Here is a 15774-nt window from a genome sequence, read left to right on the forward strand (position 1 = left end):
ACTGTTTGTCTATATGTGCCCTGTGGTTTGCGACCAGTTCAGGGTGGGATAGGCCCCAACTGACCCTTGAACCTAGTGAGGACAAGCAATGTAAAAATTGATTAATTAATTAATTTATGTCAAATATTTTAGGGATGTATTTACCCATCCCTACTAATTATTACTTTTATTGTATTATTATATACTTACATCATTTTTGTATTATTATATACTTACATCATTTGCGTTCGTGTTTTTTTTTTTTTTTTTTAAACCGCGCTTCACCAAATGAACAGCTGGGACTAAACAGGGCGGTACCTTTTCAAAAAAGGCCCTTTCAATTGGACGACGCATTCCGACTTGGGTCTCTCTCTCTCATTGGCTGTGAGTTTTTTATGGGCGGGCCTTAGCGAATACCGTCTTCTCAAGTAGTAAAACGTTTGCGGACTGACCCTAGTTATGACGATTTGTGAGCTAGCTTCAGCTTCTTCCGAAACGTTAAGTGCTTAATTGACTTTCATCCGCAACCTTAGTCGACGAACAGTTTGAGGGATGAAATACTGACGTCACGTTAGAGAGCCGAGTCTGTTTTTTTTTAACTAGGCATTTCGATTTTATTTCCTACCTGGATTGTGTATTTTAGAAGGGGGCGTCGGTCGTTTCTGTATTCACAGCGGCTCCACTATGCGTCTGATCGTCGGCTCCAGCTCCAGCTCCATCGGCGGCCCGTTGGAGCTCATTGTCCCCAGTGGGGAGACTGTGGACGGGCTAAGGACTCGCCTCTCTCGTCAACTTAACGTCGACACGGACAGAATCGTCCTGCTGCACAATGACAAGTAAGCCTCCGAGACTTTTCCTATACGGCGTTCCGGTGGTTGTAACCAAGTACAAATACTGTAGTATTTCAGTATCTGATTTTATTTTATATATTTTTAACTGATGTGCACTTTACTTGAGTATTCTTTTTTTCTGATGACATTTTCCTAAGCAAATACAAATAGTGTCGAAACGGTTTGTAATTGCCCGTATAAGCCACTAGATGGCGGCCTATGACTGTTTGTCCAAACGGAGTTCTGGCAAACTGACTTTACCATGGTTAAATGGTATTAGAAAAACAAACGAGGTGAGTTTTTTTTTTCCCGCGAATAATGAAGGAATTAAAGAAAATCTAAAAAATACGACTATCTGGTTTACCAAATCATTTCATGTGTCACGTGAAAGTAAATTATGTGCAGTGACTTAAAATTTCTTGCTAAAATACCAAAATTTCAAATTGTCTTCACATATTGCCACAAATTTATCAATCTCTCTTTTAAATGAATTGTAATATTTAGATAATTTTTACTGGCCTCTCAAAACTCCTCTCTCTTGGAGAAAAAAAAAATAAAGTGGTAGCAGCGACATGGAGGGGCATGAACAGGGAGCATGATGATTCAACAGATTCAGAGAATCAAGATATTTCCCGTCAATGTCATTATTTAAGAGAACTCATAGTACTCAGTTCACGACGTCAGCAAAGCTCGGGGAATGCGGTTTGATTAGCTCTTGCCGTAGAAATTAATCTTCTACATTTACTCAAGTAAAGGCTCTGACTCAGTACTTGTACTTTAACAATAGTTTTTTTCATACAAATATTTCTACTTATACTTAAATAAAGAGTGTGTGAGTACTTTTTGCCACCTCATTTGAATGGTATTACATAGTTTCTCCCATTGTCTTGTGACAGGCAATTGACTGCAGGGAAACTCGTGGAGCAGGGTGTAACGGATGGCAGCAGACTGATTTTACAGGTGCCCGTAGTGGTCGAAGCTGGTTTATTTGTAAGTTGAAAATAAAATCACACAAAGAGAGAACATGATCGCACATTTTTGGTGACACTTTGTATTGTATCATCATTTTGCTCTACAGTTTTCTAGTGCCAGAGTCCAGAGGATGGTGGAGGTTTTGGAGAAGTTAACGGAATACGAGGTAAAAGTGCAGACTTTATTATACTGCAGTGAACCCAAGTTGTTCTACTAGTGTTCTGAACTGTTTTACTAGCAAAGACAAATGGTGGACAAACACATGGACCATGAGCTGGGTATCAAATGACTGTTTAGGTTTTAAGAGGTCACAAATGTTGAGGCCAAGGTTGACATGTGATGCTTGCCTCACAAAAGCATTCCAGTTTTTGTTTTAAGGTTGTTGCTCAAAATGACAACTTTTTCTAATGTCCAATTTTTTCTTTTGCCGACAATTATGCAGATCAGTGATTTCCTGTCCGGACGTTCACCTTTGGCCATTAAACTGGCATTGGGAGTCCACACAATGAATGTGCAGCTCCAGCTGTCTGCCCAGGATGTGGCAAAGCTGCAGCTGGACAAAGCCTCAGGGGCTATAGGCAGCCCACCCCCAAAGGTCAACACGGGCCAGTCCGCTTTGAGCAGCTCCCCCATTGACACAACCCCCACGTCGCCATCTTCTTCTCCCTCACTCACATTCTCTGCCGCCTCCATGCAATCTGAACCCCAAGCTGTTTCTTCTACGGACTGCCACTGCCACGCAAGTTCTCATCACTCCCGTCCACACGCCACTCTTTTATCGCCTTCTTTCCAGTCCATTTGCCCAATTCCAGCTACCACACCGGTTTGTTTTAATGATTCCATTGCTGCACCTCAGAGTCCATTACCTGCCTCCACCTTCAAAGAGGTTGGCCCTGTTTGATTGTATACATTGTTCCGTCCTGGCCCAAAGTCAAAGTTTATAATCCTCATCATTGATGTTTTACAGTCTTTTCACTCATCCACTGCTGACCCGATCAAGCAACCAGGTGCGGTCATCGAAAGTTTTGTGAGTCACTCTAAAGGGGTGTTCTCTGGAACTTTCTCTGGTGAGTCCTGATTTATGAAGAATCAACGTCTGTAAAACTGTGGTCTAGTGATGTGTTGTATCTCCAAAACTCGCAAGTTGGTTGAGGTTCTCAAAACTTTTTGGTCCCTCAACTGAGACATTTTCTAAGGATCCCTTCATGGTGCTAATTACAGTTCAACATAATTACAATCTTTAAGACAAAATCCCAGATGATGTTAGCATTTTTTATTTTAGTCCCAACCTGTTTAGGAGAGAGGAATTTAAACTCTTCTCCGGAAGTAGCTAAAGGCAGTGGAACATTTGAAAACATTCAGAAAAGGATTCTCCCATCCCCTGGAGTCTTTAAAAAAAATGATAAAGTCCTTGTGTTATGAAATTCTCTTCCAAGTCTGACACACCTCAGTGAACATTGTTGCTAACAACCCTGCCAAAACTGTTAATGATTAACAAAGTCGTCAAAGGTTTTAAAATCATGAAAAAAAAATCTAACGGTTGTCTCCGCTCTCAAATGCGGTGGCTATGTCCGCTGTATGAGTTCAGAATGTTTCACTGAAAAATGGATGCCACTCTGTCGAGCATCTTTCTTATGTTAACACATCCTGACATGTTTGAGACGCAAATATGTAAACGCTTGAAGCCTCCTGTGGCTGGATTGTGACCAAGTGTGTCATAACATGGCTTTCCACCCTGTGACGAAAGATGCAAGCCACCAGCCGGCTCAAGAGTAAACAGGCAACATTTAGTATTTAAGTTCTGTAACAATCACTTCAATCACATGACAGGAAATGTAAAATCTCATCTCATCTAATTCCCCATCAGGCACTCTGGCGCCATGCAGTCGCAGCGGTGTTAGCCATCGTCGCCACGGCATCGGCATTATTCTGCAGATCCTCGATGACCTCCTCAGAGCTGCCTCACACCATCACGGGGCTCTGGCGTCTCTTTGTCCTGCTTCGGACCCTCCAGCTCAGGAGCACCATCGCAAGCAAAGGGCCGAGCCCGGCAGTGAGGCTCTCGGTAAGTTCAATTTTCATTTAAAACTCATTCAATGGTTGACGTTCTCAAACCCTCCTTTACCCTACCATGGGTATGATCGATGGATTGGTGGATCGATCGATCGATATGTATATATGTTGGTGGGTGGGTGTGTTCTTGGGATTGAATGTTTGGATTCTTAAAAGCCAAAATTCATTGGCAGTGACTAAGTGGGACAGTGATCTTGGAGGACAAGGCAAGCAGTTTGTAAACACAACACTTGCAGGTTCAAATTTTAGCGTCAAACTAAATCAGAATAGAATTTTGTCAATTTGAGTTGTAGCGTGTCGAATTTTTGAGTCAAGTCAATAGAAGTGTCAGAATCAATCTATTAATTGACTACTAATCTTTTTTCAAATTAATGGATAACACTTTTCAGAATCAATTATTTGTTTAGAGTTATTGTTTAACTTAGAATTGTCTTAATCTTCTCATTTAGTCTCAGTAGAAATTCCGATCTCATTTTTGTAGTCCTTCATGAAAGCAGACTGATTATCTCGTGTTTAATCAAAATGAGAATGAATTGGAATACCTTTGTGTATTAAAACGTTCATCCATTCCCATGATTGTTCTTATTAGTGATAGCATCATCAGTGGTGAAGGTCACACACAAGAGAGGTTATTGAGGGATTGGGTGACCCCAGTCATGGCGATGTTGCTGAGGAGGTGGTGCTGATGTTGAAGAAGGCGTAGGAAGATGTGGCGGATGAAGGAAGAGAATGGATGAGCAGGAGCACACCGCCAGAGTTGTGTGTCAGACTTCCCGGCTGGAGACAGTTGTGGTGTGCCTATGTTATTGCTTAAGATTGGAAAAAGAAAATCAAACGACCATAAACAGAAGGAACACTATGAAATTAATTCTGTAAGTAAATTACTCTTCTCTTATCCACAGCGGAAGAGGTTTGCCATTTCCACACAAAGTCAGAAGAGAATCAAACGTTGCACTGCAAGCTGAAGCACTTGCAGTCTCTGATGGACCAGCGACGTCATCACAGACAAACACGCAGACGTTCCCAATTTTCACCACCAGCTCACCCATATAAGCGTCACCATCGGCCCTGATCTCCAGAGGAGTGGACTTTAAGTTACTATGGGCGTCATTTATTGTGCACATGCTACTGTTTATTGAATTATGAAAAAAAATGACTGACCAAACACAATTTGGGTCATTTAAATGCAGAGGATCTCCCTTTGCTTATCCATAACAGAAAAAAACAAACTGCATTATGCTTGTTGTTCTCATTACAATTAGGCCCCCAAAAAATTTAAAAGTTAATGCTTCAGTTTGATACTTTTCTTTCCTACTTTCAGGAAGTGATTCTGAAATATATCCACAAGCCAGTAGGTGGCAATGTTTACATTACCTGTGTTTGACCCAAATGAGTAGCACTTTCATAACCTGCTTCAATATTTCGCAGGCTGCTTCTTCAGTAGTTCACGTCATTCAACAAACGCAACTAACTGTGAAATGACAAAGAATTTGATTGTATTTTAAGAACATACACTATTATGTCTATGCAAAGTCTGCTCAACAGCAACGCTAACTCTTGTCATCCATGTTGTTGCTGAAATCTCAACAGGGATGGACTCTTGTAGCCAATTTCATTAAAAACTGTGATAAACTAACAAAAGTCTCAGTTCCATCCATCTATTTTCTCTTAACACTTTTCCTGATTGGGGTGAGCTGAGCTGCAGCATATTCTGACTTAATTCGGGCAAGAGGGAAGGTACACCCTACACTCGTCACCAATCAATTACAAGGCATGTATTGACAAATAATTATTGACTCTCACATTAACACAAATGGACATTATTGGCATGCATGTTTTGGGAATGTGGGAGGAAACTGAGAATGTAGAAAAAGCACACGCAAGCACAGGGGAATGCAGACTCCCCAGAGCCGAGTTTCAAACACTCATCTGAAAACTGTGAGGCAGATGTGCTAATCACTCACGCACCGTGCTACCAGGCTCCACTCCATACTCTGTTTGCAAATCGAGCCACTCTATTCAAAATGAAATTTGATCATTGACTTGACAACACGCCTTATTGCTCATCGCACCTTTCCGCAACATTCTACTGACGTCCGCTTAAAATGGATGAATCACAGTTTACAGGTTAGCAACAATGGAAGGCAGTGCCAGCGAGAGGAGTATAAAATGTTGCTCGACCTCATTGAACGTCTTTTAAATACTTGTGGCCTGTTGATCAGTGTGTGTTGGTGTTATTGACACAACATTATTATGAGCACCAGAATCATGCACTTTGATTGAAGAATTGAGACAGTGTCTTTTGGGGTCGCAACTTTACATTGTAGCTATCGGACAGCAATGCTAAGTTTTCAAAGTATTATATTAAAAAAATGTGGACTCAGTCTTAACTTTGATGGATGCAGAGCATAAATGCAAAGTTGAGTGAAGGCCTCGTGCTTTTCACATTCATAATTGAGGTGTGCACATTAAGGTCAATATTAGTTCTGGACAGTTGGGTATTTAAATCAAGGTGCATCTTGGTGGACACATCATGATTTGAAGTTTCTATTAAATGCACACATTTGCAATTCTAAAAACCAATAACTTTTTAATTCGACAGAAAATAAGTGATTAATACAAAAACACACAACTCCCTTATAACAACATTATATTTCCCCTCGCGTTTGGCTTGTATTAAGCTCAAACGACCACTTCACTTTAGTCGGCGCTGTCCAGTGGAAGGGGCCATTTTTAGTAGACGGATGACGTCAGTTCCGTCACAATAAGTCAGCACAAAAGAGCGCCAAAGAGGCGGAATAGCGCCGTGGACCGTTATGGCCAGCAAGGTCACGTGACACACATGCTTGCCTTGGGATTCCTTTAAAACCTAGTTCAAGAAAGACACTCAAGATCAACATTAAATCCGCATATTATGACACATATAGCAATTTGGTGGTGTGAATGTCAAGTGACAAGTGTTGCGCGCTTAAAAAAAGTAACCTACTGGCCGCCTTTATTATTTTGACATTATGTTAATACGAATATCAACGAAGAAACGCGAGATTTCGCAAAGTAATCGGGATTCGCACAACCCGCAAGGGATGAGTTCACGTCGTCAGATTTGTTAAAGATGCGTTTAAGGAGCAAACGTCACAATCGCGTATGATGACCAACAAAGCAACGTTATTGCGCTTTTATTTATTTTTTAACCAGCAATACAACTGTGTGGTGGTGGCATCCTATGTTCGTTTAGATTACATTTTAAATATACATCACGATATAAAAGCAAGGGCAGCGGTTGGCGTGAATGCCATCGTAAAGTGTTGCAAAGGCGAGTCACGTGATCCGCCCCTATTGGTTGTAGCGGTCCGTCGAGAGCACCGCCTCAGTAAAAGACTTGCGACCGTCTCTTATCGCTCTCATTCCCTCGGAAGCTCCTCACAACCGTTCGTGAATTCATCACCCGTGGAAAGGTAGTTGCTTTTATTTGCGCACATCTGTTGCTTTCTATTCGGTGCTAATTCTACTAAAATAAAACATTCCGCCTGTGCTAAATAAAGCGTTTTTTTTTTTGCAATGCTTTATTTGGTTTTAATCTACGTTTGTTCAATTCTATCGTTAGGATTTGCTTTCTTAAAGATAAACCAAAATAATTGTGAAATGCTATTAAAGCTTGTTAAACAATTTCATTTTTAATGGTCTTTTAAAACAATCGAACTATGCGTTCGATACATTTTGTGTGATGTTCATTAAGTTGGTGTGTGCGGCTGTGTTTGATGCAAAAACTGCCAGTGATGGTAATATGTGAAACAAAGCGGGCAGCAGAAGCTCTGCACACAAAATGGCGCCGATAGGGGGTGAAATGCTAAATCGAGGTAGCATCAGGCTAACACGAGTGATCACGTTTACGGCCTCGAGGCCTGCTGCTCCAGTTCCATTAATCGTTATTCCTTCTCGACACGATTGACCTTTTTTTTCAATTTTACCGATACGGCTGAAGTCGCCGACTCAAATGAATCACAATTCTTTATTTTTATTGCGCTTTTTCTGGATGGATGACCTACTTTAACCGCCGAGTGTGGTGCCGCATGCAATGACGTAGTTTGAAAATAGCATTACAACGAGAACCTGTTCCGATTATTTTTGTTTCTCTCTCACTCACTCCTCCCCTCCACACTTTTAAGATGTCGGATGAGGGAAAGTTGTTCGTTGGAGGCTTGAGCTTCACCACGACCGAGGACTGCCTGGCGGCGGCCTTCGGAAAATATGGAACCATTGAAAAGGGTACGTTTTTAGTGAGCAGTATCCGCAATTATGGTTTCATTCTTTCACCTTCTATTTCATTGTAATTCCACACAATTAAATGTGAGATCTTAAATGAAAATGTATAATTATTTTTCTTTCGCTAAAATTCCACAAGGTGCTATTCACCCCTACATCAAACTGTTTACACTCATTCAGGACATCTAGCACTATTTGTGATATTCCAGGATTACCACACTTGTAAATAAATATATAACTGTACTCTTCACCTTTGACATTTAAATAATTTCTTCCCCCAGTGGATGTGATCAGAGACAAAGAGACAGGAAAGTCTCGTGGTTTCGGCTTTGTGAAATACGAGAATGTGGAGGATGCCAAAGATGCGTTGGAGGCCATGAATGGAAAGGTACACGGCCCTTTGATAATAAACTACTACTACTTTACTGTCGTGACTGCTGATAACTGACGTCAAATGTCTTCACTAGACTCTGGATGGCCGATCAATCCGCGTGGACGAAGCGGGCAAGGGTGGTGGTCGCTCCAGGGGAGGATTCAGCTCCGGTGGACCACGTGGTAGTGGCGGAGGCCGTTTCGGAGGCTCCAGAGGCAGAGGTGTGTGATTGTGCCTCTTATATGCGTGTCTTATCTTAAAACAACTTGACAATTTATTTTGTCTTAAGGTGGTTACAATGGAGACAGGAGCTATGGCGGCGGCGACAGGGGATATGGTGACAGGGGTTTTGGTGGTGGAGACAGGAGCTTTAGCAGCGGCGGCGGCGGTGGCTACAGGAGTGGCGGTTACTCAGGCGGCTACAGGGACAATAGGTAATTATTATGAATATATGATAGTGGTACCTTGACTAAAGAGTGCTTTTTTTAATATTACAACTAAAATGACAATTTATTCCAGGGGACAAGGTGGTTATGGCGGTGACCGCTCAAGCTCGTACCGCGATGGATACGACCACTATGGTAGGCTTTGATGTTGCTTTTATACTGAATAGATTTATGTTGGGGCTGTAATCACACGCACACACTTCCCATTTTTTTCTTTTTCTCTTTTTCATTTAATCCAACTTTTAAAAATGAGTCCTTATTCAAGCAGTCAATTCTTTCGGGACACCACACACAGCCCCAACATATCACATTTGTGTGTTACACTTTTTCCTGCTTGATGCCAAGTCAATGCCTTTTGGGCAGGCGACCAAATTTTGCAATCCGCATCACCCTGCTTTGAAACAAGGCTGGCGCGCAATAAGAGAGATGGGTTGCCTTGCTCCCACTGAAATTGGGAGAAAATGGGAGCTCCTTGTGCAAAAAAGTGTGGGAGGGCTTCTGGACTGTGGTGGGTTGAGTGGGATGTTGTTAAGGAACTTTCAGTGTCTTTACCTGTGTGCCCACTTCTTATCCTCAGCTGCAAACGACTAAACATCTCCCTGATTCAAGATCATCACTTGGCTGGCTGTATTTCAAAGATGCGCTCCTCAAGAATACCCGTCCATGTTATTGCTGACCCTTAGTTTTGTAGTTCTGTTGTAGAAACCAAGCGTCTAAAAAGAATGTAGCCCTAAGTTTTGGTCTTTAGCGATTTTAAAGCAAAAAAAAAAAATTCAGTGTTTAAAAACGAAATAGCAGTTAACGGTCTTTGCTTTGCCCCGGGGGGCACCATAAATCTTTCCCAACTATGTTAACCGTTAAACTTAATGAGTAGGTCAATTCCAAGCCCTGAATTTTGGGGTCAGATTGAGCAAGTCCATGGCTTTCTTTTTCCCTTTTTTTTTGGTGCAGCCACACGCGCTGTGAACTATTTTTTCTTTCTTCTCCACAACGTTCAAGTGTTGCCTGGTTTTCAAAGTCCTTTTTTATATTGGCACTTTTGATGGGGGCTCATTTGCTTCTTTGCGGTCCCACAAACTGACCTCCCGCCAGGGTTTCAACTCTGAGGAAAGCGATTCTTTGGCCCAGACAAACCTAATGGGGAGGGGATAGTTTTTAAGGCCAAAAATTCCTTTTTACAATTAGTTAGGTTAGTTGGCGCCTCCTGTGTGTTCAATTTCCCAAAAGCGTGAATTCCTTTCAGACTGGTGAACTACAAATCCGAAGTGGCTGGCTGTTCATGAAGTTGCAAATTGCAGCATGCTACAGTCTGTCCAAGGTATCTTCTGTGCTCTGCTCAACATCTGCATTTTTTTTAAATTGTGCTGTAAATTGGACTAATCTTGTCAAGTGATCGGAAAAAAAAATGTAACTTCGTTTCCAAAAGTTAAATCGCGATCGGGAACAGATTTGTACTTTATGTTCTTTGTATGGTTTTTCTTTTTTTTTGTCAGTTCGGCTTCATGGAGCCCATTAAACAGATTGTGGAAAATATTCTTTTGATTCTTGCCTCAAAAAGTGTCGCATGGGGGGACTTGATAAAGTTTGTGCACATTAGTTGAATTACTTAGGATGCATTTGGAGTCCAAATTTGAAATGATAAAAATCTGCCCGACAGCTTCCCAATCTGAACCTCCATTGAGAATGTACCACTCGGCTCCGACCAACTATTCAAAGTCTCAGTAGGCAACTTGTGTGCAAGGTTAAAGCTCTAGCGGGGTTTAACGCAAGTCGTTGCTGGGAACGTTTAGCTGGTGTTTGGTCATGTTAATGCTTCATTACATTCAAGAGGTCAGCTACTTCCAAATCCTACAAGTCCTTGGAGAGTGAAGCGTTGCGCCTACCAACAAGTGCTGCTCAGAGATGAAAGCTGCTCTCTTGCCTAGGTCATATGTGGAGAGTAGGCCAATGCACGTGAGGTAAAAATCTCCTTTTGCTTTGCTCACATCCTTCCAACTCAGTTGTCATTGTTTCCATGAATGCCCTCAAGTTCAGTCGCTCTTTCTAGTCCACTGCCTCGCAAGTCGTCCACAAACATGACATGGCCGTTAAAGCCTTTTTCTCCGATTTTTCTTTAATGCCTCAGGAATTGTTTGTGAAGCTCCTGGAATGTAATGCTCCATCAGTTCACCCAAACAAAAAAAAGCACTGGCCTCTTGAGTCATGGATTGTACTGACCTGTCCACTTGAGTTCACTGCATTAGTCCTCTAATTTGCCCCTGTAACGCCCCACAAACGTTTTCTGCCAAATGTACTCTTAGGTCTTGAATATTTACATTTGAATAAGTGGTGAGTTTCAGACCCATGAATAGTGTTGCATGCTGTTGGAGTTTTTATTTTTGTTGTGTATTGGTTGCATTATTGTTGGTGTACAGACTTGACACTTCCTCTTTTTTCCCAGGTTGAACTGATGATTGGACTTTGTGGATGTCACAGCTGAAAGAGTTTCTGCCTGAGCACGCCTGCCAATTGGGTGCAAGACCAGTCGGGGCAAGAAGGTACCTTATCAATTTATTATTATTTTTTTTTTAAATGCCCATTTTTAAAAGTTTTCCTAGTTTTGAGCAGATTGACTGGAGTTCCTATCACTATTCTCTTAAAGGTATGCACCCAGATGAAACATTTGAAAGCAGTTTTCCTTTTTACAATCTAGTGCTGTTTTACCAACTGATTATACCCAAAAATAGCATATTTTTTGGGAGTGCCGGGCCGAGAATTGATTGGCACTCTTAGGAAATTGATTTATAAGTTTAGTCTGCTCAACCATGGAATCAGGTATGTGCTCATGTGGGTGCATCATATTAAATAATTCTTAACAGGGGTGCCCAAGTCTGGTCCTCAAGAGCCCCTATCAGCATTTTTGAAGTCTTCAAAAACTCATTGAAATGATCAGGATCTTTATTGAGCTTCTTGGAGCTTGCTGATCATTTAACTTGGTGTCTAGTCTGATGGAGGCTGAGGACCCGATTTTCCCTCTTTCGTCAAAATCAAGTAATATTTCTGGAAATGCCTAAATAAGCTGTTAAGCCTGTTTTCCTGATTGGGTTTCTGTCCATCTAATGTGTACTTTAACTACAAATTTGTCCATTTGGCCCACAGTGACGTCCCTTGTTCTAAAGTCTTTAACTTGTTGTGTAATGGTGTTTGCATGTTTCACAATCTTTCTCACTTAATACAATCATGATCATATTTGTCTTTTCAGGCCTCCAGCTTATTGCTTCAGCGAAGCCTGATAAGTTGTGGCTCAGTGTTTGACTGTCGGCATGTTTATAAAAAAAATAAAATGCCGGAGATGGACTGACAACTCGATGGAGTTTCAACAATATCTTTGAAAGTGTTTTATTCTGAAATAAACTGAGTAAAACTACTAGATCTGTTTTTCCATTTCATTTACACAACTTTTGCAATGTTAATATACTCCAGGTGCATCTAATTAAATGACTTGCAGGGATTGTTTAAGCATTTTACCCCCTTCCACTGAGCTATGCAATTTATGATCAAAGGGTTATGAATTGGATTCTGTCAAATTTGGCCAGCAGTTTAATCTGGAAAATATGTTGGCTCTTAAATGGACAAAATCAAAACTGAAAGTAGGATGGTATAATTTATTTTTTTAACTCTGCAACAGTAATGTATTAAGACACTGGAAAGCTATCTTAAAAAATTAAAGCCGCTGCAAAATGGCTAACTCCACCTAGAGTCTTATTGAATTGACAATCTCCAAATTTAAAATAAAATCCACATTCAGTGGCATTGACTTCTGCAAATTTAAATTCAGATTTATCATTTCTACTTTCCCAGATGTAAATGTTAACCTATTGGTGCAATGGAAAACATGAACCTATCAAAATGCTCAGTGCTTCAAAGTAGTTTTAACCCACAAACACACAGAATGCCAGAAAGTAGGAACAGAAAATGCAGGTTTAATATTGAACATTGACAAAATAGATGAAGCCGAGGCTGTTGATCCACGTGGTGTTAAGTGGTCTGATTTTACACATACCACAAGAAACCAAAGCGCTTGTGTAAAAACTCTTCCCGTGGCCTGAGGTTAAAGAGCTCCTCGGACAGGGGGGGCACCCAGCGGTCCGTGGTGTACATGCTCTCGCCAACCTGCAGGAAGACAACCACAAGTGTCAACATTTGCCCCATCGATTAGTCCAGGTGAGAAAGTTAAGGATTTATATAATAATTCAGGATTTGGCATTGTTGCGGGGAATAAATTAGTGTAAAATTGTGTTCAATAACACGTTTTTTAGTATGGGCAGTTGACTTTCATTTCACACTTGGTGGGATCGCACAAGTGAGGTTTAGCTAGACCACACACTGGCATCACAGCATCGTACAAAAAGGGACGATACTGGTTCAGAGCTGCAAATAATTCAGCGTTATTTTGTTGATGAAAAAATATCCCAGTAAATCATTTCAGTCTGCAGAAAATGCACAAACAAATTAGGATTCAGTGTCTATTTTGGTGTGGAAAATTGCCAAAATGTTATTGTTTTCCAAAGTAAAAGATATTTGCAAATGACTCAATTTGACAAAGTCGGCATTCATGGAGTACATAAATCGAGGAAAATTTACAGCTGAGCATGAAACTGAGGATTTTGAAATTAAAATGTCTCAAAAATAATTATTTGATAAGTAGTCATGTATCTCTGCACTTCAACACTCATTAAACAGTGATATTACTGTCGATAATGTATTTGTTATTCCTTTAAGGGGCGGAGCCTAGTGAGTGACACCAGGTTGACAAGCCTAATGTGAGAGCATCTGGGCCTGAGTCATATAGCATACAGCAGCTCTTTGTGACCGTTTTTGTTATGCATTTGACTGCTCGTCTCATTTAATGAAGGGCTGAAATTGCCTCGACCAATGTGGCTCTTCTTGCCAACATGGAAGTACATTCATTACAGTACCTGGCTTAGGCCCTTTTTCTTTTTTAACTTCGTTTGAGTGGCTAAAATATTTGGCTAGCACCAAAAGGAGAAAAATAATACCATGCAACAGCTCAACTCCAAAATCTCATCCGTCAAAGCACTCGGAAGTGAAGGTATCACTGTATTTGTATTGACGTAATCAAAAATACATGTGAGCTGCATCCGAATGAATCATGACACATTGAAAATTACAACCAGACTGCATTTTTCTTTTACCTTCCACCCTGGAACATCCTTCATGAGAATTGCCTCCTCTTCTAAATTTTCCCTCAACATCCGCAAGTTCCTGACAGAGAACGAGAACAGTCACGACAGATATAAAAATGGACATAGAAGCCAAGACATCATTTCTTCAAAAACTCACACGGCATTTGAGAGGTTGCCTTAATACATTTGAACAGAGAATTGTTAGTTTTGTGTTGAAAATTACAATGGAATTCTGTTGACTCCGCCCACACAAAAAAATGCATGCAAATGACCAACAATGTGATCTGAAAAGTCCACCGTGACTGAAGTAGCATCGGACCACTGTATTTGTATTTCCCCTTCACCTGCGGTCTTGCTCCGCCTGCATTAGCGGCATCATAGCTATCCTGGCTTCCAACTCCTCGATCTGCAAGCGCCTGTGGGACACAAAACACACCACATTTAACATCAGTGTTCAGAGGCTACAGTTCACGCAAAATACAGCAAACTCAACTGGTCCTACCTCCTCTCCCGGTTCCACTTGAAAATTCTCCAGTAGCCGAATATCATGATGCCGATGCCAATGCCAAACATGCTATAGCCTGTTGAATGAGGAATTGTGAGTTTAATTGCTTTTATTAGAGGCCTGGCATCGTCATACATCTGATAGAACTCACTGCACCAGCATGGTCTCAGAAAAGGTTTGAGGAGCTCAGTGTTACATTCTCTAGACTCCGTCACGCCAGTCACTTGTGCACAGTGTGACCCTGCTCTCATCCTTTAAGTGCACATGGCGCCAATAGCAAATTTGGCAATTATGATGCTCTCAGCCAAAGTGCCTATTGCGCTGCATAGAGTTGAGCTGAAGTAATAGGTGCCACTTGTGGACGTCGGACACCCATAACCACCACATGAAGTCTGTTCGTGATCGTTTGAGCAGAAACACGCACATGAGTAGCCTGTTGAGGCTTTTTTTCATTTATGGCTCTCATAAGAATTAAGCCTGGCTTTTCGCCTTAGAGCAAAGCATAGCGCTAAACGCTTACTATGCAATAATGCGATCTCAAAAATAATGATCAACATAGATGTGTAAAACCTTTTCATATTGTAAATACTAATCCAATTAAAGACGTTTTAAACACAGTCAATGTTGTTTCTGAATCGAGCCAATTGCCTTCGCCTGTTACCATTAGCATTGAGCCGCATGAAGTAATGATAGTCCGACACTTTAGTAACTACTAAGGCTGCCAATTTAACAAAAGATTAGTGTGTTGCGTATACCCGAAAGTCCTCTTTTGGGCAGATTTCTCTTGTAGTCGAAGGCGGCATAACCTCCCGCTGGAGGCATGTCCTGCTTCACCTTGGAGGACGCCATCTTCCCCCGGCCTCCACGGTCCAAAACACTACGATGACGTCACTGAAGCAATTCTTCTTCTCTTTTGAATACAGCAAAGGGTACTCGGGCGCCCCCACATGACTGCATTGAAAATTGTGAAGTCCCTGGCCAAGATGACAGGGATACTTAATTTATTTAAAAAAAAAATTGCAGTAAAACGTGATTATTTTGTCTATAATGAATTAATATATATTGATATATATATAATGATATAATAACTATTATTTTTCATGTAAAATTAACTCCTTTAAAAACGCATTTTGCCATTTGTTTTCGA

General features: G+C 41.1%; 3 protein-coding genes across 4 annotated transcripts; 2 read left to right on the forward strand and 1 right to left on the reverse strand.

Moving 5' to 3' along the window:
* Window positions 1–263: 263 nt before the first annotated feature.
* On the forward strand, window positions 264–5489 carry LOC148325994 (midnolin-B). Its single transcript, XM_088310187.1, has 7 exons — window positions 264–815; window positions 1706–1799; window positions 1888–1947; window positions 2224–2667; window positions 2749–2848; window positions 3649–3846; window positions 4757–5489. Exons 1-7 carry the CDS (start codon window positions 664–666, stop codon window positions 4924–4926), a joined length of 1218 nt encoding a protein of 405 aa, XP_088166313.1. The 5' UTR covers window positions 264–663; the 3' UTR covers window positions 4927–5489.
* A 1652-nt stretch (window positions 5490–7141) lies between these two features.
* cirbpa (cold inducible RNA binding protein a) lies at window positions 7142–10469 on the forward strand. Of its 2 annotated transcripts, none has more exons than XM_088310584.1 (7): window positions 7142–7309; window positions 8021–8120; window positions 8399–8505; window positions 8585–8711; window positions 8780–8924; window positions 9010–9071; window positions 10180–10469. In XM_088310584.1, the coding sequence occupies exons 2-7, from the start codon at window positions 8021–8023 to the stop codon at window positions 10185–10187; spliced, it is 549 nt and encodes a 182-aa protein (XP_088166710.1). In that variant the 5' UTR covers window positions 7142–7309; the 3' UTR covers window positions 10188–10469. The 2 variants fall into 2 exon arrangements, with proteins under 2 accessions (XP_088166710.1, XP_088166709.1); XM_088310583.1 differs by having other exon boundaries at window positions 7143–7309; window positions 9514–10469.
* A 2409-nt stretch (window positions 10470–12878) lies between these two features.
* On the reverse strand, window positions 12879–15548 carry ndufa13 (NADH:ubiquinone oxidoreductase subunit A13). Its single transcript, XM_088310585.1, has 5 exons — window positions 15383–15548; window positions 14625–14703; window positions 14467–14538; window positions 14132–14201; window positions 12879–13088 (listed from the first exon to the last, which is right to left on the reverse strand). Exons 1-5 carry the CDS (start codon window positions 15474–15476, stop codon window positions 12969–12971), a joined length of 435 nt encoding a protein of 144 aa, XP_088166711.1. The 5' UTR covers window positions 15477–15548; the 3' UTR covers window positions 12879–12968.
* Between the last annotated feature and the right edge of the window lie 226 nt (window positions 15549–15774).

The sequence above is a fragment of the Idiotropiscis lumnitzeri genome, chromosome 12 (assembly GCF_059441095.1).
Source record: "Idiotropiscis lumnitzeri isolate Australia: NSW breed Sydney's pygmy pipehorse chromosome 12, RoL_Ilum_1.0, whole genome shotgun sequence".
In the NCBI taxonomy this organism is placed as follows: Eukaryota; Metazoa; Chordata; class Actinopteri; order Syngnathiformes; family Syngnathidae; genus Idiotropiscis; species Idiotropiscis lumnitzeri.